Genomic DNA, 24,452 nt, shown 5'->3' with positions numbered 1-24,452 from the left:
ACCTTGTTGGGTCACCCAAACTCACCTCTTGGGCTTTGAGTCATGTTGGTCAACCTTTTGGTCTAGAATAGTCCACAAAAACGTCCAAGCTAGGCCTTATGGACGTTTCACTCGAACCCATGGGCTATGTTAGCCCAATCACGGGTTTAGTCACACCAAGTCCGATTAGAATTTAGAATCGAGTTATGACAGTTTGAGTCATGTCGTTTTGTCGAGTCTAAAATGAACCAACGTCTAAATCAAACCGTGAGTCGAACCTTTGGTTAGTCAATCTCAAGTCGAGTCTTTGTTCAAGTCAAGTTAGGGTCGTGTCCTTAAGTGTGCAGGGGCTCTTACTTTAAATATTGACTCAGTACGGGGTTTTCTTGTAGAAAGGCCGCCAAAAACCCGACGTCAAGCAATGGAAGATGCTATCAACAAGCTCACGGAGGCCGTGAACCTCATGATGACCCGAATGGATGTGATCGAGTCTAAGCTGGTTGAAGATTCCTCCTCATCTACCCCACCTCTGACTGATTTGGAGAAACGGTTCAAGTTCATCGAGGACCGTTTGAAGCTCTCCCAGGGGAAGAACATCCACTATGAGAATGCTAGGGCCTATGCCCCAGTTCAGGATAAGTTGCCCACGAACATGGTACTCACTGACATCCCAAAGTTCAAGGGCACCGAAGATCCAGTCCACCATGTTAAGGCCTATAAAGGGTACTTAGCACTGAAGGGAGTACCTGCTGATATGCTCTCTGAAATTTTCGCCCAATCTCTGGGTGAACACCCAAAGGCTTGGTTCTACAATCTTGACCTCAAGAACTTCCCCACTTTCGAAGATATTACGGTGGAGTTCGTAAGCACTATCTTGACAATGTTGAGATTCAAACCAACATAAGAACTTTGGAGGTGATGACGCAAAAGGAGAAAGAGGGCTTTACTGAATTCCTCGCAAGATGGCGCGCTGAAAGCGTGAAGTTAGCTAAGAAGCCTGATGAAGTTGAAATGGTAGATAAGTTCGTGAAGAATTTACGACTGTTTCGTAATGCTCGAAATACCAAAATTTTGGTTCTTTCAAAGAATTGATAAGGATCGGGATAAAGGTAGAGGACGATGTCCGAATGGCTGAAGCTGAGAAGCCAAAGGGATACCAAGGGGCTTCGTCATCTAAAGCAAAAGCGCCCGCAGCGGCCCACTTTGTTGAAACTGTCAATCTCCTAGATAGACAGTCAAAAAGGCCCCCACGCCAAGCTCCGAGGGTATTCACCGATATCGGATGCACTTACGCCTATGCTCTCCAAAGGCTCATGGCCCAAGGAAAGTTGAAGCCCATTGGTCCAACTCCGGATCCACCTGCTGAACAACAAGGCAAATGGTACAAACCGAATGCCTACTGTGCCTTTCATCAAGGGAAGGGACACGATACCGAAAGGTGCTTTAGACTAAAGCACGAAATTCAAGATATGATTGAGAACGGAACGCTCCCAATCCCGGCCATAAAGCCCAACAACGTCACCAATCCGTTTGGCGACCACACTAACTTTGTCTCTACCGAAGATAGTGTCGATTACTCTCACTTGATTCGCCCATGTCGTCTAAAAGGGGTTTTCGTCGGAAGAATATTCGTAGATTGCTCCGAATTCCTACCAAACTCGAGAAACGAGATTACATTCGGGGATTTTGTTGTCGATTGTACTCCCTACATACTCCGAAGCAGCAATGAAATCAATGGCGTTTGGGCCGATGACGAGGATGATGTTTACCTCGTCAAAGGTGCGACAATTCCTCACACCCAAGAAGAAATCTTAAAGGTGAGGCAAGATGCCCTAGAGTCAAACCATTTGACTAGATCCGGGCGCCCATATCGTGTGGAGAAAGCTAAGGATATCCCGAGTAAGGCACCTCAAAAGGAGCCGGCAGTGGTCGAAGTTCTTGGTGAAGGGTCGACCTCCGAGGCTTCCCTCATCAAGCAACTCCAAAAGACTAAGGCCGACGTATCTATCTGGCAACTTATCCTGAGCTCTTTCGAACATCGTCAAGCTTTGTTACAAGCTTTGATGAACATGACCGTGTCGTCGAATACTACTCCTGCGGACATGGTCACTCACATCGCCCAGAATCGGCCTCGGATTACCAACGGTGTGACATTCTCCGACGAAGATCTGCCACCGTTCGGGCCTCGACATAACCTGGCCCTCTATATTGCTACCGTGTGTCTCAACAAGCATATCCCTATGACTTTGGTTGACGACGGATCGGCTGTCAACGTGCTCCCTCTGAAAACGGCGCATATTCTGGGCTTGGAGAAGAATGACTTCATCCCCACTACACAGACAGTCCGGGCATTCGATGGCACTGTGCGTCGAGTGAGTGGACTTGTCGACCTAGTAGTACAGACTGGGCAAGTGGAAAAGAAAGTGAGTTGCCAAGTGATTGACATTTGCTCATCCTTCAACTTATTGTTGGGGAGACCTTGGATCCACGCTACAAGGGCCGTAACATCAACGCTGCATCGAAAAATCAAGGTCCCACTCAATGGCAAAACCGTCACCATTGACGCCACGCCAATTACTGTAGCGGGAGGAGACATTACTTCCGAAGTAAGGGTCGAAGCTACCAATGACGCATGTGGTTTCGAGATTGTCAACATAATCGAGCTGAACTCCGAAAATATGGATCTATATACGGGAAGCCATGTCTGCGAGGTAATTCTCAAAACTGGGAAGTACTTCGGTTTCTCTTTATATCCTAGAAAGGAGGAGGTTTTCAAGTTGAAACCACCCGTGGCCAAAGGAGTAACCTTCGGGCTTGGATATGAGCCCACTGAGAAAGATCTACGGGAAAATAGGGGAAGAACGATCGAAGATCGAGATATTAAAATGGGACCGTATCACCTAACTCTCAATGGTCACTTCGTGAAAGCTGGGGAAGAACTCCCTTGCATGGACTTCCCCGAACCTATCTTTGACCCAAAGAAGAACCTTATGGTCCCAGGAATCGAAGTATTCCAAGATTGCTACTACATCCCGAAGACATTTCGACCGTGATGCGGTAGAAACCAAACCGGATCCAATAAATGACGAAAGCTATGGGTCTCCTTTTCGGTGAAGAGAAGAAATCACCAATACCAAACGAAGATTTGGTAAGCATGATCCTGAGAAGCGAGCGTTTTGACCCATCTACCCTCATCACCGATGTGGATCCTCTTAGGACCAACACGGGATGGCGGAAAACAATCAAGTGGACTGACAACAAAGGACTTCTTTTCAAGTTGACAACGGGAGAAGGAGAGATGTTCAAGCCAGATGATGTTACCGATTCTGAGTCTGAGTCGGAGTCTGAGTTAGGTCCTAAGATGGAGTCTAAGGAGTCAGGTGTTGAAAATACCCCTCCCCTAGCTTTCCCTTCCTATGCACCTTTTCCTAATGGTGGTATTCCGGGGCCTGTCCCGAATACCCCTATCTCGCCACTGAGCTCGACCGGTTGGCTCAAATGTTAGCGCATTTCGCGCAATTTCAAATCAATAATAAGATGAACCAGTTTGCTTACGACTTGTCTTACTTACATTGCAATTCAAATTTTGAAAATGATTGTTTTAATAATGACATTGAGACTGAGGTCGAGGATGAACAGTTGGTCGAGGAAGAAGAAGAAGAAATGGAACCACCTCTACAGTTGATAAAAGGGTTGGAAGAGTACGAACAGAAAACCTCGGTCATCGAAGATACCGAAACCATCAATGTAGGTACAACCTTAGAACCACAGGAGCTTAAAATAGGAACTACTTTAAGTCCCACCGAAAGACAGGGGTTCATTGATTTGTTGCATGAGTTCAAAGATGTTTTCGCATGGTCCTACAAAGACATGCCAGGCATTGATAGGGAAATTGCAGAGCACATGATCCCAATCAAGCCGGGGTATAAGCCAGTCAAGCAGAAGCTACGCAAAATGCACACAGATTGGTCTTTGAAAGTCAAGGAAGAAATCGACAAGCAACTCAAAGTTGGGTTCATCAAGGTGTCGAATACTCGGATTTGGGTGGCTAACGTCGTTCGAGTGCCTAAGAAAGATGGTAAAGTTCGGGTTTGTGTGGACTTCCGGGATTTAAACAAGGCAAGTCCGAAGGACGATTTCCCATTACCTCACATCGACATCCTGGTTGACAACACGGCAAAACACGCGTTACTATCCTTTATGGATGGATACGCCGGTTATAATCAGATTAAGATGGCGAAGGAAGATATGCATAAGATCGTTCGTTAACGCAATGGGGAACCTATTGCTACAAGTAATGCCTTTTGGGTTGATAAACGCAGGGGCTACATACCAGAGGACCGCGACAACATTGTTACATGATTTAATGCACAAGGAGGTCGAGGTTTATGTCGACGACATGATTGTCAAGTCAAAGGAGCGTGATGGCCACCTTGGTACACTACGCAAATTCTTCGAACGATTGCGCAAGTATAACATGAGGTTGAATCCACAAAAATGCGCATTCGGAGTCACATCCGGCAAACTGTTGGGTCACATCGTTAGCCACCGTGGCATCGAGGTGGACCCATCGAAAATAAAGGCCATAATGGAAATGCCTCACCCGAAAACCGAGAAGGAAATTCGAGGTTTCCTTGGAAGAATCCAATATATAAGTCGGTTCGTGGTAAGGCTAACTATGATATGCGAGCCAATTTTCAAGAAATTGAAGGTCGGGGAACACATCGTATGGGATGATCACTGTCAAGCTGCGTTCGATAAAATCAAAGAAATACTGTCTTCCCCTCCCGTGCTCAGCCCACCAACGGCTGGGTTACCACTTTTGTTGTATCTTACAGTCACAGATACTGCAATGGGGGCAATGCTGGCGCAAACGGTCGATAAAGAGGAAAGAGCAATTTACTACATTAGTAAAAAGTTCTTGGAGTATGAAATCAAGTATACTCAGCTCGAAAAGACATGTTTGGCTTTATTATGGGCGACAAAGAAGTTACGGCACTACATGCTCAGTCATAGTGTCTGCATCCACTCGAAGATGGACCCAATCAAATACTTGTTTGAAAAACCGATTCGAACGAGCAGGGTGTCAAGATGGACTTTAATGCTTTCCGAGTTTGACCTGAAATATGTACTTTGAAAGTGATAAAGGGAAGGGCGGTTGCGGACTTCTGGCGGATAACCCGATAGAAGAAAGCGAGGTTTTGGATACGTGGTCGTTTCCGACGAAGATATCGTTCACATAGACAATGATACGTGGGACCTCTATTTCGATGGAGCATCGAACTATAGGGGATACGGGATAGGAGTTCTACTCATTTCACCGGAAGGTGAACATGTTCCTGTTTCGATCAAGTTGGACTTTAACGTCACTAATAACGCGGCTGAATATGAAGCATGCCTACTCGGTTTGCACAGTGCTCTCGAGTTAGGCATCAAAAAGCTCGTAGTACATGGGGACTCGTCCCTAGTGATCAATCAGGTGGCCGGGACGTGGAAAACCCGAAGTGATAGCTTGGCTCCGTACCAAGCAAAAATCGAAGAACTAGAAAAGTCGTTCACCGAGGTCAAGTATGTGCACCTCCCCAGAGACGAAAACCAGTTTGCTGATGCACTATCAAAGCTAGCTGCTCTGATCAACATACCTGATCACATAGATACTATGCCGATATGTGTCGAACGAAGATCATCACCTGCTTATGTTAATGTAATCGGAGACACAGAAGAAACCGAGGCCGAACCTTGGTATCATGCTATTCTGAAATTTAAAGAATCAGGAGAGTATCCACCCGACATGGATAACCGCGGAAAGCGCGCTATTCGAATGCTAGCCGCTCAGTTCGTTAGAACCAATGACGGACAATTGTACAAGAAGACCGCGCAAAATGTCCTTCTGCGATGCATAGACTCACCAACTGCGAAAAGAGTCATGGAAGAAGTCCATGACGGAGAGTGTGGCCCACACATGAATGCCCATATCTTTGGTTCGTAAAATCATGAGATTAGGGTATTCTTGGACAACGATGGAGACAGATTGTCGCCAATATGTCAAACATTGCCACAATTGCCAAATCTTCGCAAACATACAGCATGTGCCGCCATCACTGTTATACACTTAGACATCACCATGGCCTTTCTCAACATGGGGAATCGACATTATTGGAAAGGTCAACCCATCTGGAACAGGTGGGCATTGCTTCATGTTAGTCGCCATCGATTACTTCACGAAGTGGGTAGAAGTGAAATCGTACAAGGTTCTACAAGCAAAGCAGGTAGCAAAGTTCATTCAGAATGAAATCATTTGCAGATATGGGGTGCCACATGAGCTCATTAGCGACCATGGCACTCACTTCCGGCTAGCTAGTAATACTTGAAAAGTATAAAATCAAACACCACAAGTCGTCACCGTATCGACCTCAAACAAATGGTGCAAAGAGAAGCCGCCAACAAGACAATCTTTGTGATTCTCGAAAGATGATCGACAATTATCGCGAATGGCCGGAGAAGATACCATTCGCACTATGGGGATATAGGACGTCTATTCGCACACGACCACCGGAGCAACTCCGTTCTACTTAACATATGGGATGGAAGCAGTTCAGCCTATCGAATTAGAGGTACCTTCTTTAAGGATCCTGTTAGAAAGTCAGGTCCCTGAAGCTGACTGGCTGCAAGCCAGGTATGATTCCTTGGTTATGCTCGACGAGCGACGGTTAAATGCATTACACCATGTTCAACTCTATCAGAAAAGGATACAAAGGGCATTTAACAAGAAGGTGAAACCTCGAGGAATAAAAGATGGGGATTTAGTCCTAAAGTTCGTCCGCGCTTTACTACCAATTGACCCGAGGGGAAAATTCAAGCCGAACTGGGCCGGTCCTTACAGTAAAGAAGATATTATCGGGAGGCGCGATCGACCGACAGATCTAGATGGAAATGACTTTGCGAATCCGACGAATTTGGATCAACTGAAGAAATACTATCCTTAGAACTCACTCTCAATGTCATAAAATAAAATTTTGAATTGCAGTGCTCGTGAACGAGTCTAGGCCTCGGCACTTTTGCTTCGCTGCTTTTTTTGTGCGTTATAAATCGATGATTGTAGCGCGTCTGTGGAACTACGAGCTCGGTTTGATTCTCGTTGATAAGATACGTAGGCGACTCTTTAAAAGAGTACAACCGACCCTTCTTTGAATAAAATGAAATTTTATGCAGAAACTGGAATTTTTAATAGATAGTAAGTCTTATTAAAGATCGGGCGATGCCCATTACATCCTTCAAAGAAAAAAAAAAAACACAACTAGCAACAGATAATAAGTAGTAGTATTAAATAATATATTTGGAGTCGAAGGCTCCTACATTTTCTTTTTCCCTTTGCCTTTTGGGTCACGTGACCGAGGCTCCTGCAGAGGAGGGGTAGTTGCGTTCTGTCTAGCACGCTTCTTAGGAGGAATCGTCATTTCCTCCCAAGGGCCCAGCCTATCTTTTACACTCAAGCGAGGACCAAGCCTCCCTTCTAAGGCTGAGCCCGAGTGTGCCTTTGAACCCAACCGTTTCGCACACTGTCGCCTTTGTGAGTCGATCTTAGGAGTCTTCTCAGTCTTAGCACTCGACGTAGGCTAGGATGAGGATATAGGTTCAGATGAGTAGTGTCAAGTCTCGGAATGACCTTTATCTAACGGTTTAGGCAAAGATGCCGAGTCATATAGATGTAGGTTTGTGTTGGGAACAGAAAAATAGTAAAAACCCGCTGAAAAGAAAGAAGGCGTGGAAGAAAAATATTAAAAGCCCGCTGAAAAGAAAGAAGGCGGTGGCAAGAAATGATGAATACTCGCTGAAAAGAAAGGAGGCGAGGAGAAGAGTGACAGAATGTTCCCAACAAGAGTGATATGTGATGTCTAAGTGTTCTCATAAAATTAACCTGTGTTTAGTGTCTGGGCGAAGCCAACGTTGTTCCTCTGTGAGTTTAATCCACCTTGTCAATGCCAAGTGATCTTGATTCCCATGTGCCCTCGGGAGCACGCCCATGCCATACGATATCTCCGTCCCAAGTTCGGCGACCTTGTGATTCCCATTTGCCATCTTTTGGCGCCGGAATGGCCAATTTACATTTCTACCACCAACAAGTCAATAATTGAATTAAAACCCGTGCACACTTAGGGTTTTATTTTCCTTTTTTGTTTTATGGTAGCGGGCTACGCCCACGTGGTTTACGGGTCATACAGAGTGTCTGAGTCGTATTTCATGCTCACCCATCAAGGTTCGATTTCAAAAAAATTCAAAATTTCAAAATTCCAAAAACTTTTTGCGAATTATGGATAGATGATCCAAGTAGTGGTACATTTCAAGTCAAGGTTCAAATCTCAAAGTTCAAAATCAAAATGATTCGTTTCAAATTCAAATTTCGGGTCGATGGCCCAATCATTCAAAATTTCAAATTCAAACTTCGGGTCGATGGCCCAATCTTTCAAAATTTCAAATTCAAACTTCGGGTCGATGGCCCAATCACACAAAATTTTCAAATTCAATTTTCGGGTCGATGGCCCAATCATTCAAAATTTTCAAATTCAATTTTCGGGTCGATGACCCAATCTTTCAAAATAATCCAATTTCAAGATCGATGATCCAAATGTGCTTATGTGATGATTATCGCTAGTACGTTTTTGTGTTTCAAATATAGCAGGATATGCTTCAACTGGGGGCTCTAAAGTCTTCGACTTTAGAGCCATTGCAAACTGGGGGCTCTGAAGCCGTAGGCTTCAGAGACCATTATCAAGATGTAAAGGATGACATCCACCAAAAATTCAATTCGATACAAGAGTATGAAATGGAAGAATTCCGTAGCTGAAAGCAAATGATGAAAGTGGCGGCAACCTCCTCGGAAAGTCCCGTCCCATTTTGGCACCTGCCAGCAGATGATAAATTTTGGGCAAATGTCAGCAGATGACGAATTTTGGACATACGTCAGCAGATGATAAACTTTGGGCATGTGTCAGCAGTTGCCGAACTACGACGCGGGTTTGATTCCGTCAGAAACGGATACGTAGGCGCCTAAGGATAAGGCTCAACCCACCATTTATGCAATTTATTGGGTCGATGACCAACGATGATAATTCGACGCAACAGAAGCAAGAGTCAATCCCCCAACGAAGTTTCAGGTATGATCTCTTCTTATGGCTGGCGAGCTTATATACGCAAGTCTAATGGACTATAAACGACCCGAAGAATCCTCAGGTCGAAAGGGACTGGGGTATACTTTGACTTTCGCCTTGTCCAAGCCTCAGTCAAAGTGGGGGCTCTGTAGATACCCGTATCCGTCGATATTGGAATTTATAGAGAACCCGACAAACACCCGATGATGATAGGACACATGTATTCTTTAGTTGTCACTGTCATTATTTGGAGCTCGTTTTACGAGGTGGAATGAGCGTCGTCGATGAAGTATTTTATTAATTTAAATGATATTTAAATTAATGTTTTTAGTGAATTCATTCTGTTAATTTAAATGATATTTAAATTAATGTTTTTAGTAAGTTCATTTTGTTATTTTAAATGATATTTAAAATTAATGTGTTTTTTAAGTGAATTCATTATTCATTTAATTTAAATGATATTTAAATTAAAGCTTTATTTTGAACTTATTTTCTTAAGTTTATTTTATTGAAAATGAAATAAATATTTGATTTGAAAAATCATTTTATGAGAATGTTTGATTTGAAAAGTCATTTATTTTAATTTATTAATTGATTTGAAAAATCGATTTGAAAAGCGAAGGAAACTCGTTTTGAGTACTTGTTTTTGAGCTCGATTTTGGCTCGGTTTTTGAGCCCGTTTCCTTTACGAATTGGCACGAATCTCGAGTAAACTAACCCACCTAGACCAATACCCATCCACCCATGTTCGAACCCCCATACCATGGCCCAAATTCTCGTTCAAAACAACCCCAAGCAGCCCGCACTAAACCGCAACAGGCCCCTGTTTTGGCCGCCAATTCCCGAGCCCAAACCCGCTCCAAACACCACCAAGACCCATACCCATTAACCCTAACCCATACCCTAGTATCTTACCCATATTATCCTAGCTTAATCACCAAGAAAACCCCCCTCAAACCCTCACAAAAGTCGATGGACAGCAGCCATCCGTGAGCTAGCCCGATTTGCCCTCCCTCTCTTTTAACCTATTTTAACTCCCTATAAATACCACCCCTCCACCATACAATCATACCTCTAAGTTCTACATACATCCTACCATCACCCATAAGCTTTAAACCTCAGAAACAAACCCTAAACATCCTTCAAAAACCCTAAACAAAACCGACACACAAACTGAAACTGTTTGTGTGTCCTCTTCGAAAACCCATTCGTTCCTCCATCAAACCTCCATAAAAACTCGAGTTTCTTGTTCCTAATTAACCACATAACATCCATATACACATTAGACAAAGAATTACGTGCCAAATTGCCCTTGAGAGTACACGAAATCCCTCGAAAAACAGAGTGAAATAACACTCTGTTTTCGCGGTTTCTTCTTGTCTGTCCAGTTCTGTTTGTGCTCGTTTTTCGTGCCCAATAACCCAAAACGAGCAGGGGTTGCTTTAAGATCCTTGTTCTCCTCTCTTTCTAGTTTCCAAAACATCTTTTAGATCGAATTTTCGTCGTGAAACGAGGGAGATATCACTGTTTTAAAATCGCTGTCCAGAAAGTTTCCAAAACGCGTGTTTGCTTTATTCTTCGTCGACGACGGCCTCTCGAGACAAAATCTACCATCGATTACGACCCAAGACGGTGTCAACGATACATGTAGGTTGAGGGTGCATCAAATCCCCTTTTCTCTCCTTTTTTTATTTCGTTTTCTTATGCTTTTTTATAGTTTGTTTTTTGTTTGTTTTCGTTTTGTTTATCGATTGTTTTAAATTAACTATGAAACTAGTTAGTCCGAGTATGAGTTAAAGTACCGCCATGAACACCCGCGTTGACTTGAGATGGGAAAAGAAACCGCTACTTCTGTCGGTCGTACACCCCCGTCTCATTTACATATCCTCGTGTTCAAGGTAGGGCATAAGTAAAACGAGTTGTCTAACTTTCATCGCTTTCGACCCCCTTACTGTTTCGGCCAAATCGACATACCCTAGGACCCGTTGTATGTTAGTTTAACCTCTGATTGTTAACCTATGACATATTTAGATAACATTAATTTAATTTAATAACCTAATTAGACACGATAGGTGGCTTCGACGTAAGTTATAAAATCAATCGACGATTCTGTAAATAATTGAATGCATCTCTCTCTTTCACCTAATTTCTCGCTAGTATAAGAGTGCGTGATTAGCACCTTCTTATTGACACTCGATGAGTTAAGTTAATTAGCGAATTTGACCTAATTAGACCCTTTAGGCCGTGTAGAATGCACCCTCATGCGACAATCAATCAACATCGTTTATAACTCGTTTTCTAACTTGGTTCCTATCCCCTTTCGCAATCATTCGATCTAACCAATGAATCTAACTTAGGAACTAGGTTGGCCTCATCTTGGCCGTGAGAGTGGCCGTTGGTTTGGGCCGTGAGGTGGCCGTTTTCTTTACCTTTCTCGTTTTGTTTTTATACCGTTTGTTTTCTCGTTGTTTCATTGTTTGTAATTTATCGTTGGTTTATCGAGTTGTAATCTTTCAAGTTTGTTTTCTTTTATCGAGTCAAATGATTTCTAAAAACCTTAGTCTTGTTTGGTTAGACGGTTGTTCCCCAATGCTTGTAGGAGCGTAGTAAACCGCATGTTGTTTAAAGCAACATGGCCCGGTTTATGCTAATGCATGCTTTGGTGCGTAGCCCTATGTCTAATTCGATGAGATTAAGCGCGAGCACGCATTACGAGGAGTGACCCAAGGACCGTGAGTCATGTGAGCCGTGGGCCACCCCTCATGTGCACGGTTTTCAAGGCCAAACGGCCGTGTGTTTTGTGTCGTGTACGGTTGTATGTAGCAATTGTATTTAGATCGAGTTGTATCTTTAATTTGTTGTTGCGTCGGCATGAAATGCCTGGTTTGTAATAGGTAGATCCCAACGGCTCCCCCATTCCCTCTTAAGCCTTGTTTGCTTTCGTTTGAATGTTGCTAGATCAATCAACCCACATGCTAAATTACAACTTTGACAAAGTTCGTTTAGTTGCATCTAAAACGACATAGAAATTGTTGTCACATGATAGGGTTAAAACAACGTTTGCATATCATACATCGTAGTAGCTATGACCTTGTTTGAACTCCGACACTTGACTTAGTAGAGGCCGTTATCGACGGGCGGGGTTGGGTGTCCTTATGGGCTTCCCAACACGTACCCTCACCCCTTACTCAAGATCTATGGTTTGTGGATCCGTCTAAATAACATTGGATTACGAGAGTCATTCAAATCGAGTGATATAGGGTACAAGTCTTTATCTTTAATCACTCGTAGTCGATTGGCTTTATGCTTTTCGATGAAAGGTGTAAAGTTGACTTGAACGGTTCCAAGTTCCCAAAAACTTGGTGGCGACTCTAATATGTCTTAATTCGATTCGAAAGAACCTCGAGTCGATTATGCCTGGTGTGGATCCCGCGGACGCAGTTCCCGAGGGCCTTGTCCACACTTATGATCGAGTGGAGTGGTGCTTCCTGAAACGAGTACTTGAGGTCATGGGGTTCAATAGGAATTGGATTGAGCGTGTCATGCAATGCGTTTCGACAGTGGCTTTTTCTGTGCTTATTAATGGAACACCGACAAGGGAATTTCAACCATCGAGAGGGCTTCGACAAGGGGATCCTCTTTCTCCTTACTTGTTCATTCTTTGTGCTGAAGTGTTTTCCAACCTAATCAAGTGTGCTGTAGTTAACAACTCTCTTCATGGTATTCGAAATTCCCAATCGGCCCCGATGGTTTCTCACTTATTTTTCGCGGACGATAGTCTTATTTTCCTGAAAGCTAACTTGAGAGAAGCTGAGGTTATCACGAACATCATCAGGCGGTATGAGGATGCGTCCGGACAGCTTGTTAACTTGGAGAAGACCACGGTATCTTTCAGTAAAGGCGTGAACGGGGAGCGAAAGGACAATATTGTTGGGAGGCTCGGTATGGTGGTAGTGGCGGAGCAGTCAAGGTATCTTGGGCTGCCAACTGTCGTGGGACACTCGAAGAAGGTCCTAACGGACATTATCCGTGATAAATTGAGTAAAAGGTTGCAGGGATGGCGAGGGAAAACATTGTCTAGGGCGGGTAAGGAAGTTCTTTTAAAGGCAGTGGCCAATTCACTTCCTACCTATGTGATGAGTATTTTTAAAATTCCCGCAAATTTCTGTAACGATCTCAAGTCGTTGGTATCACGGTTCTGGTGGGGTCATGGAGATGGGAAGCGTGGATTGTCTTGGGTGGCGTGGCATAAACTGTGTCAACCCAAGTGCAAAGGTGGAATGGGCTTTCGAGATTTCAGATTATTTAATCTTTCTTTGCTTGGGAAACAGGTGTGGAGGCTCATGACTAATCCGGAGTGTCTCTGGGCGCGTATTATGAAGGCAAAGTACTACCCCAACGAAGAGCTGATGTCGGCTAGTATTGGAGGAAATCCCAGTTATACGTGGAGGGGAATTATTGAAGCAAGGGATGCGGTGTTTAGTGGTTTCCGTCGACGTATTGGGGATGGTTTATCTACTCGGGTTTGGGGCGATGCTTGGATACCTAGTACTCATACTGGGAAGGTTCTATCCCCGTGTCCACAGGGGTATGAACACTGGATGGTGGCGGACTTATTGGGTGATGGGGCTGGTGGGTGGAATGAGGAAAAACTCGCCCAAGTGCTACTGCCCTTCGAATGTTCTCATGTGGCCAGCATCAGACTTAGCCATAATCGTCCCCCTGACGAATGGTATTGGTGTGCGGAGCGGGATGGTATTTACACCGTAAAATCAGCCTATTGTCGGCTTGCAGGGGAAAACTTTGATATGGGAGAAACGTCTGACTGGGAGCGCGAGAAGTGGCTTTGGAATCGACTTTGGAACATACCGGTATGGCCTCGCATCAAACTCTTCTTCTGGCAGCTGTGTTCTGAAGCATTGGCAACGAAAGCGAATATTGTATCTCGGATTGGAGGTGAGTATCCTTTCTGTTCTTTTTGTCATTCAAATTTTGAGTCGAGTCTCCATATTATGCGGGATTGTTGGGTGGCTCAGCAGGTCTGGGAAGGTATAGGTTGGGGGAGTGAGGGTGAGTTCGAAGGTGGAAGGGTGCGTGATTGGGTTGAGGCGAGGTGGAGGGAGCTTGGGGGCAGAGAACAAGGAATTTTCATGGTGGTTTGTTGGGCTATCTGGGAGCACCGAAACAAGGTCGTGTTTGATGGGGTGGGGATCAGTCCGGCTTGCATTATCAGACGGGTCCATGACGTACTACATGAGATTGAGGGAGGGGGCGTTGGAGGAGTGCTGAATGGTGGGGTGCAAGGTCCAAGTGAGACGGCTCAGCGAGAGGATAGGTGGGTGGCAGCTCCACGGGGGTCGGTTAAGGTGAATGTTGATACGGGAGTCAAGGAAGGAGAGGGAGTGGGAGTGGGTGTGGTGTGTCGAGATGAAGACGGGGAAGTGATGTGGGGCATGGCGCGAGCTTGGAAGGAGGAGTGGGAGCCGTGTGTTGCAGAAGCAGTGGCTGTTCTTAAAGGTCTCCAAGAGGCGAAGCATCGTGGGCACGAGAAGGTGATTATCGAAAGTGATTGCGCTCAAGTTATTGAGACCCTCAATAGAAGGAAGCGTGGACGAAGTGTTTTCTTTTTAGTTGTTAATGATATTTTAGCTCTAGCTAGTTCCTTTACGTCTATTTCGTGGATGTTTACTCGTCGAGCAAACAATAATGTGGCTCATGCTTTAGCTCATTTATTTCCTAGAGTAGTTGGTAAGAGTGTGTGGTCGGAAGTTCTACCTCCGATTGCGAACGCTGCTGTTCTGGCCGATCGTTTATTAATTTAGTGTACCCTTGGGGTGCTTTTTCAAAAAAAAAAAAAAAAAAAGTTATACATATTGTCTATTAAAGTTATACACTGCGTGCATTAAAGTTATACACACGATATATAAATTTTTTGAGAATTTGGTTACACTATTATTATTTTTTGAGAATTTGGTTTGTGGGATGTCTTTCGATTTTTTTTTCATTATTTGTTTTGGCCTTTTTTCAATGTTTACATATTATGGTTTTTTTTAGATAAGGATTTTTGTTTTTCTAGTATTGTTGGTTTGGATTTTGGTTTTTTCTTTTATTAAAGTTTGATTTTTTTTCTTTTACTAAAGTTATACAAAAAAAGACTAAAGTTATACAAAAATTGACTAAAGTTATACAAAAATGAGATTGAATTTTTTTTATTGTACTTTTTTGACTTATTGGTTTATTTTTGATCACAAAAATGGACTAAAGTTGTACAAAATAAGGACTAAAGTTATACAAAAATTGACTAAAGTTATACAAATAAGGATTAAAGTTATACAAATAAGGACTAAAGTTATACAAAAATGGACTAAAGTTATACAAAAATTGACTAAAGTTATACAAATATACAAAAATTGACTAAAGTTATACAAAAATGAACTAAAGTTATACAAATAAGGACTAAAGTTATACAAAAATGGACTAAAGTTATACAAATATGGACTAAATATGTATAACTTTAGTCCTTATTTGTATAACTTTAGTCCATTTTTGTATAACTTTAGTCCATTTTTGTATAACTTTAGTCCTTATTTGTATAACTTTAGCCCATTTTTGTATAACTTTAGGCCATTTTTGTATAACTTTAGTCCATTTTTGTATAACTTTAGTCAATTTTTGTATAACTTTAGTCCTTATTTGTATAACTTTAGTCAATTTTTGTATAACTTTAGTCCATTTTTGTATAACTTTAGACAATTTTTGTATAACTTTAGTCCTTATTTGTATAACTTTAGTCCATATTTGTATAACTTTAGTCAATTTTTGTATAACTTTAGTCCTTATTTGTATAACTTTAGTCCATATTTGTATAACTTTCGTCAATTTTTATATAACTTTAGTCCTTATTTGTATAATTTTAGTCCATATTTGTATAACTTTAGTCAATTTTTGTATAACTTTAGTCCTTATTTGTATAACTTTAGTCAATTTTTGTATAACTTTGGTCCATAAGTGTATAACGTTTGTCCATAACTGTGTATACTTTAGTCATTTTATATAATTTTTATATAAAAATGTGAAATATAAGATTAAAAATCAAAAAATTATAATAATTTTTATATAGCTAAGATTAAAACAACAAATTTTATGATAAATATTTTAGTAGATCGTAGATGAAAAAAACAATATTTAAAACCCGAAATTTAAAAAAAAATCGTATAACAAGAAGAGATTTGAAAAGAATAAATAACAACAAAAATTAACAAATAAAATAAACCAAACCCAAACAACAAATTTAAAACAAAATCTGAAAAAAAAAAAAAAAAAAAAAAAAAAAAAGTGACGTAAAAAACCGAGAAGCAAAATCTGGAAAAAAAAAAACCGAATTATATAATTTACCGACGGCGGTGATGGAGGTGGAGGTGGCGGTGGAGGTGGGCGGTGGGTGATGTCGGGTGGGATAGTTAGGTGGTGGTGAATGAGAAAGAGAGGAATGAATGATTTATTTTAGTTTTTTGATTTATTTGGATTTTTTGATTTATTTGGATTTTTGGGGTTTTTGATATGTTTGGATTTTTGTATTTTTGTATTTTTTATTTATTTGGATTTTTTGAGTTTTTTTATTTATTTGGATTTTTTAGGTTTTTTTATTTATTTGGATTTTTTGGGTTTTTTATTTATTTGGATTTTTTGGGTTTTTTTATTGAGGTTTTGAGAGAAGAGAAGAGTGAAATGTGGGAGATGAGAGAGAAATGGGTGGGTAGAAAACAAATATATAGTAAATTAGTGGTTAATTAAAGGTTGATTAGTAAAATGTGTTAATTAGCTTCTATAATGACTTTGGGTGGGTTCATCTCATCCCTCCATCTCCCTCCATCCAATGGCTCATAATAGGACTTATGGACTCAATATATATATATATATATATATATATATATATATATATATTAAATTCAGAAACCAATGGACTTCAATATAATTAAAGAAAATTATACAAATTAATTATACTAAATAGTTTTAAATCAATAGCATCGTGTGACGGACCCGATTAAGGTATCTCAATGCAAATATTATATAGTTTGAGTTAAAACTAAATTATATAGAAGTTTGGTAATTTTCCTAAATATTTATAAGAGGCTAAAACGTGGTCAATTTCCTTAAAATAAAATAATTAATTAAGATGGTCAATTTCCTTAAAATCCCCTATTTACTAAATGAATAGGTGGACTCCAAAATTTTCCCTCCAAAAAGCATCTTTATAAATAAGGAAAGTATTGATAATTTAATTGTATTCACTAAATAAGGTAATTAATAATTATAATATATTTCATTAAATAATTTTTTTCATTTAATATTAAGTGTTTCATCAAATTTTATAATTTTTACTAAACACTAAACTATAATATTTTAATTAAAATATAAATAATAAAAGCTATAAACTATTAAATCTTTTATTGATACTATTATTTGAGAATGACTTGACTCATACTATGTATAAATAAAACTATAAATCGTTTTGATTACTTACATGACAAAAACAAATGAGAGAATTAATAAATTGAAATCATTAGCTTTGTGGTATAAAAAATAGCTTTTAAAAAATACATTTCAGCACGTTACTCAATTCTCTTTGACTAATTTTCAGTTTTAATTTTTTTTTCTCGAAAAAATATAATAACGAGAAAATGAACAATTAATTAAATATCATTATTATTTTGCAGTTCAATTTTACTCTGTTTTCTTGAATAATTTTACAGTTCAATTTTTTTTCTCATATAAAAAAATAATTACATGAAATATAAAAAATTAGTGAGGTATTAATTTAGCATTATTAAGTAATATAAAAGTAAAAACTCTATAAATACCGCGCATTTATGCGCGGGATCTAAACTAGTAAAATAATTAATTAAGATGGTCAATTTCAAGAATACTAAAAGAAAGAAGATGCTTGGTAATTTTCCTAAATATTTATAGAAGACTAGAAAATGGTCAATTTCCTTACAACAACAACAACAACAACAGAGCTTTAATCCCAAAATGATTTGGGGTCGGTTGACATGAGTCATCTTTTAGAACCGTCCATGGGTGAACGCACACCTAAAAATGCGAATAGAAAAGGAAAATGAAAAACAAAAGGGAGAGCGAAAATGTAATGGAAAGTTAAAGTAAACTTAGAGGTTTTAAAATCGAATTTCGGATTTCTTTTATAAAAACTTAAAATTTAAATCGAGAAAAAAGATTAAAACGATTTTGAGAACCGAAATAGAATTAAGGATCAGGAATACTTTAAAAGTAAACCAAGTAAAATATATAAGAAAGTGGTTGGTAAAAAAGTGTAATAAAGGAGAGAAGAATAAATAATTTAATTTTTTTAAATTAAATAAAAATACTAAATATGTCAAAAAAAATATCAAATACTAAAAATCCACATGTATCATTTCCCTCCATTGTGCCCTCTCCGTCACCATACTCTCCTCAAACCCCAGAAATCTCATATCATGCTCTATCACTCTCAACCATGTCTGTCTCGGGTCCCTCTACCTCTAGGGACCTTTTCTGTTCTCCAAATCTCCAGCCTCCTAACTGGTGCGTCCATAGGTCTCCTTCTCACATGGTCAAACCATCTTAGTCGGTTTTCCACCATCTTGTCCTCTATTGGCGCCACTTTTACTTTTTCCCTAATCACCTCATTCCTTAATCGATCTTTTGAATGTGACAATGTTTCACGGCCAAACACTTGAAACCGTAAAGTACGGCAGGCCTAATTGTCGTGCGATAAAATTTTCCCTTTAATCTTTGGGGCATATCTTTATCGCATAAAAACCCTGTAGCACTCTTCCATTTCAACCATCCCGCTTTAATTCTGTGAGCCACATCTCCGTCTAACTCCCCATCTTTTTGAATAATAAATCCTAGATATCTAAATAAATCTGACTCCTCAACAACATTCTCATCGAAAATAATCTCCCCGCCTCTGTCGATTTGAATTGACACCTCAACTACTCCGTCTTACTCCTACTCATCCTAAACCCACGAGTCTCTAAAGTCTGCCTCCACAATTCCAACTTTCTCTCCACCTCCTCTTTTGTCTCATCCATCAACACAATATCATCAGCAAACATCATACACCAAGGGATGTCATCCTGAATATCTCTTGTCAACTCATCCATAACTATAGCAAAGAGAAAGGGACTAAGTGCGGAACCTTGATGCACTCCGACGGTAATGGGAAATTATTCCGTTCTCCCAACATTAGCGCGAACACTTGCACTAGCCCCCTCATACAAGATGGTCAATTTCCTTAAAATAAAATAATTAATTAGTATAAACATGCACACCTATGGTATTAATTATTATCATGATAAAATTATATACTCCCTCCTATTCTAGATAAACCTCCATATTCATGGGGGGGGGCACTAGAATTAAGGAGAGAGATTAAAATAAGGTAAAGTATTGTAGTGGGTTTGGTAATTGGAGAGAGGGAAGGTATTGTGGGGTATTATTGTGAGTGAGGTAAAATAAGTATTATTGTGGGGTAAGTTGATTAAAATAAGTATTGTTGTGGGGTGAGGTGGGGTATTGTTATCGGGTAAGGTGATTAAAATAAGTATAAAATTTTACTAAATAAGGAAATAAGGAATGTATTTTGAATAGATGAAAAGGGAAAGAAAGAAGTTGATGTAGAATAGGAGGGAGTATTAAATTTAAAATCTATGCAATTTTATTAAACTTTATAGTTTATTAGATGTATAGTGACGTTAATTATTAAACATACAAAAATATAATAAGTAGTTTATAAATAATTCAAGTTAGATTCTATAATATATAATATTGCATAATTCTTTCGATTTGATTTAATGCATATATGTAATATATTTATATAAATATATAATCCTCTTAAAATTGCATGCCTAAGTAGTAAAAGTAATTTCGTCAATAAAGAAAAGAATTGTAGTAACATTGAATATAGTTATATGATAGTAATCACTCATTTGAATAGTAAAACTAACAATACTATTAGCGAGATTAGTGAACGTGCGTGGTTGGTAAAACAACGTGAGTAGTGAAATAATCAATATTAATGCGGCAATAGTGAAAGTAACAATAATTACGGCGGGAGTAGGGAAATTATCAATATTAATGCGGCAGTAGTGACAGTAACAATAGTTACGGCGGGAGTAGTGAAAGTAACAATGATTACGGGCAAGTAGTGAAATGTTATTACTATTGTTTCATTAATAAGAGTAAAATATTAATAGCGGGAGTAGTGAATTTGTCTCAAAATTTATTTCATCGTAATTTTAGGATATGTTATAGAAAAATATATTAATGATAAATTTATGGGTTATGCAACTTTAAGTAATTTATATAATGAAAAAAATTTAATTGTATGTATAGGTAGCCCGGGCGAAGCCGGGCACCAATACTAGTTATATATAATCCAGAAAGTAAGGGACTTCAATGTAATTAAATAAATCTATACAATTAATTATAGTATATAGTTTTTAATCGATAACACTGTGTGATGGACCCGACCAAGGGATTTCAATGTAAATATTATATAGTTTTGGTTGAAGTATAAATTTAGAGAATATCAAAATATGGTGATTTTCGTTAAAAAAAAAACATGTCACCCTTATGTTATTAATTATAGTATCATCATACAATTATACAATTATTTAACATACAGTTATTATATTTAATTCAACACAAAATCTCATTGAAGACGGATACTATCCGTCACAAGCTGAAGACGGATAGAGCCCCTCTCACAATATGCAAGTGGCACTATCCATAGAGTGCTCCATTTCCCTCCACTTGCCCTCCCACTTGCCTTATTATGAGAGGGACACTATCCATATTCAGCTTGTGACGGATAGTGCCCGTCATAAGAAAGACCAACTGTTAATTCAACACAAAATAACTTATAAGAATCGAAGAGATTAGTTTTGCATATATTTAATTTCTTATTGGTTGAGCATATACTCTTATCTTCCTCTCTTGATTTTTATGCTAAAAACAAATTTAAAAGAAGTACTACCTTGACTATTAACGTAGAAGCATCGGATCGATGACAAAAGGCATAGAACCTAAGAAGAGTGTACGACTAGATACAAGACCACATATTTCCTGTTAGATGTCCCACAAGTCTTTACCAAGAGAGGGTAGTTTTGTCATTTTTCTACAATACCTCGGAAAATAGAAATATACTTCGTATAACACTCTAAATAGAAAATAGATAATTATTACTGAACGTAACTGAAAATGTACGAAATATGATCAATTTATGGATTATACAACCAATTGTACCAGTTGTATGGTATAAAATTCGAGATTTGTAATAAAGTATCCGAGCTTTATGTTAAAGAATATGAACTTTATTAGAAAGTATATGAACTCATCCATTTACACATTAAAAATATGAACTTTAAATTACCTCAGAAAAAAATACATATAAACTCGGATTTTTATACCTTTGTTGTACAATGCTCTATATATAACTGGTTATACAATGTCTTTCTTCATCTTCTCAGCATCAATCACTCTAGTCCTAATCTCAATTAGTAATAACTCATTTGAATAGTCAAAGTAACTATATTAGCAAGAGTAGTAGTGAAAGTAATAGAAGCAACAACGAGAATAGTGAAATTATCAATATTCATGTGGCAGTAGTGAAAGTAACAATAATTACGGCGGGAGTAGTGAAAGTAACCGTACTAATAACGAATGTAATAAAAGTAACAAAACTAATAATAAGTAAAGCATATATGAACAATTAGCTAGCTAATCGATTTAAGTAAAACATTAATAGCGGGAGTAGTGAATTTGTCTCATAATTTATTTCATCGTAATTTTAAGATATGGCTTAGAAAAATATATTAAAGATAAATTTATGAGTTATATAATTTTAAAGTAGTTTTAATTAATTGAAAATAAATTTTAATGATAAATAGAAGTAGTCCGGGCGTAGCCGGACACCAATACTAGTATATTCTTATAATTAAACTCTAATCTTTTAATTAAATTTATAATTATCATTTTTCATTAAAATAAAATAAAATTGGCATTAAACTCTAAAATATAGGTTGCTAAATTTTTCTGTAATGCAATAATTATTATTGTATAAAATAACTTGACACATACTTAGTATTAGCTTTGTGACAAAAAAAAATTCATTAAAACAAATCACAGCTTAATTTAATTATCTTTGATAGTTTAACATTTTAAATTTTTTTTGTTTCATATCAAAATATAATGGAGTGAGACATTAAATAATAATGAGGTGCAAATTTAAAAATTATAAATAATCCACTAAAAAAATAAAAACTTTATATATTGCGCGTGCAGGAGGATAACAATTACAAATGATAAAAGTACCCCTTATTTTAGCATCTTGCACTAGCGCACCCAATACTCATTATAATATCTGCAAATACCCCTGCTGCCACGAAGGAGCAGTGAACCCGTTGCTACCTCGTCACTTACACCCGAGGCTGAGTCATTTTCTTCTGAAATCGAGCACACTGAACTTATGGGTAACGAGGAGCCCATTGTTACCTAGACCGCTGATCGACAACCGCCATCTAATAATTTGGGTAGTGGAAGGCGTGTGAAGTACCTCGAATTCGACTTTTCGGGTTATATTCTTGGAACCACAAGGTCGACTACTAGCCCATCCACTCATCCAGTGCCTCTCATATCACCACACTTGGCAAAATAAAACCGAACTCGAAAAATCGATTGAAAACATCTAAATTGACATGATAATCGATCGAACACCTGATATGACTAATCTAAATAGAACTTGAAACCTGATTCATCAATCTAAATCGAAACAAAACTGAATCGAACTCAATAATAACCGAATGATACCTGAACCTGAATATACCTGAATCGATAAAACTGAACCGATTGACCTAAATGAGAAATATCTATTTTCTCACATATAAACTCATATTTAGTAACAATTCACACATTCAAGCATTCAAAGATGGAATAGATAGAAAGTTAGAGAGAGATAATATTCACCGATTTTTCTAGGTTTCCTTGGTTTTCCTGCAATGACTAAGAAACGTAATCATTCTCCTCCTAAATCTCCTACTCTAATTAATAATTGTAAAAAAAATCAAATAATAATAATAATAATAATAATAGTTCATCGATTATTAACAATAGTACTAATAATTCTAATAACCTAAATCAAAATTGTTCTAGTACCAAAAAACAGATTGTAAGAGATGTTCATGTCGAAACTATTGATGAGGAAATTGAGGACACGAGGCGTGAAGTAGATCAGATGTTATAAGCGGATGATGAAATTGATACTGAATTGATTGATGGATTGGTTCTTTCGGATGATCCTCAGGATTAGCAGGAGGTGCCGTTGCGGAAATCTGGGGCTCGGTTGGATCCAATTGTTGAATGTGAAAATGAGGAAGGTGAGTGTTCTAAGAATATCCTGAAATTAACTGTTGAAGATGTGAAGGATGAAGTTGAGTATTGGAAATTGGCGATTTATGGATATGTTATGGGGGCTAATCCGCCGAGGGAGGTCTTACATAGCTACTTGCGAAGGATCTGGTCTGCATATGAGATTGCTCAGATTTTGTTCCTGCCTAATGGCCTCTTTGTGGTAAGATTTGCTAAAGCTGAACATCATAAATTAGTCTTAGCAAATAGTATGTTCCTATTTGATGGTAAGCCCATTATTCTGAAACCATGGGATCCTTCTGTCAGAATTTCCAAGATTTCTGTTAAGAAGGTTCCAATTTGGGTTAAGTTAGTGGGTTTAGATTTGATGTTCTGGGGTGCAAAGTGTTTGGAGAAGTTAGTTGGTCTTGTTGGATGTTTTGTGCGTATAGATGATTCCACTCTTGAGAAATCTCTACTTGGCTTTGCTAGAGTCATGGTGGAGGTTGAGTTGGATCAGAGCTTTCCTTCTCGTATTGTATTTGAACATGAATTAGGATTTGAGGTGTCTGTATCTGTTAATTATGACTAGATTCCTATTACTTGTCAAAAATACAAAGGTATTGGTCACCAAACTAATGCTTGTAGAAAGAGAGCCATAGGAATTAGAAGAACTATAGCACTACCGCCCGTGAGACAAGTTTGGAAGACAAAGGTACCTGGAACTGGTATTCAGGTGGATCCTAAAGAATTCCCTCTTCTAGGTCCTCCTAAGGAGACAGTTGATATATGATCAATTTGTACCATTTTCCCACTTTATTCTCATGCATTTTAACTTCATTTGAGACGGTTTTGCGTGTCTTTTTTTTCAGTTTGTATCTCGTTTCCCTAGTCTATGTAATCGTGTCTGTCTTA

The 24,452-nt window shown here is 38.7% G+C and overlaps 1 protein-coding gene across 1 annotated transcript in view; it reads left to right on the top strand.

Moving 5' to 3' along the window:
- LOC141613105 (uncharacterized) overlaps positions 1–24,129 on the top strand; it is a 29,776-nt gene extending 5,647 nt beyond the window's left edge. The window contains exons 2-3 of the mRNA XM_074431841.1: positions 12,690–14,923; positions 23,503–24,129. Coding sequence (XP_074287942.1) covers positions 12,690–14,923; positions 23,503–24,129 — 2,861 coding nt within the window. The remainder of the gene's footprint in view (positions 1–12,689; positions 14,924–23,502) is intronic.
- Positions 24,130–24,452: the final 323 nt, after the last annotated feature.

The sequence above is a fragment of the Silene latifolia genome, chromosome 11 (assembly GCF_048544455.1).
Source record: "Silene latifolia isolate original U9 population chromosome 11, ASM4854445v1, whole genome shotgun sequence".
Classification (NCBI taxonomy): Eukaryota; Viridiplantae; Streptophyta; class Magnoliopsida; order Caryophyllales; family Caryophyllaceae; genus Silene; species Silene latifolia.
This window is presented reverse-complemented; position numbering and strand designations above follow the sequence as displayed.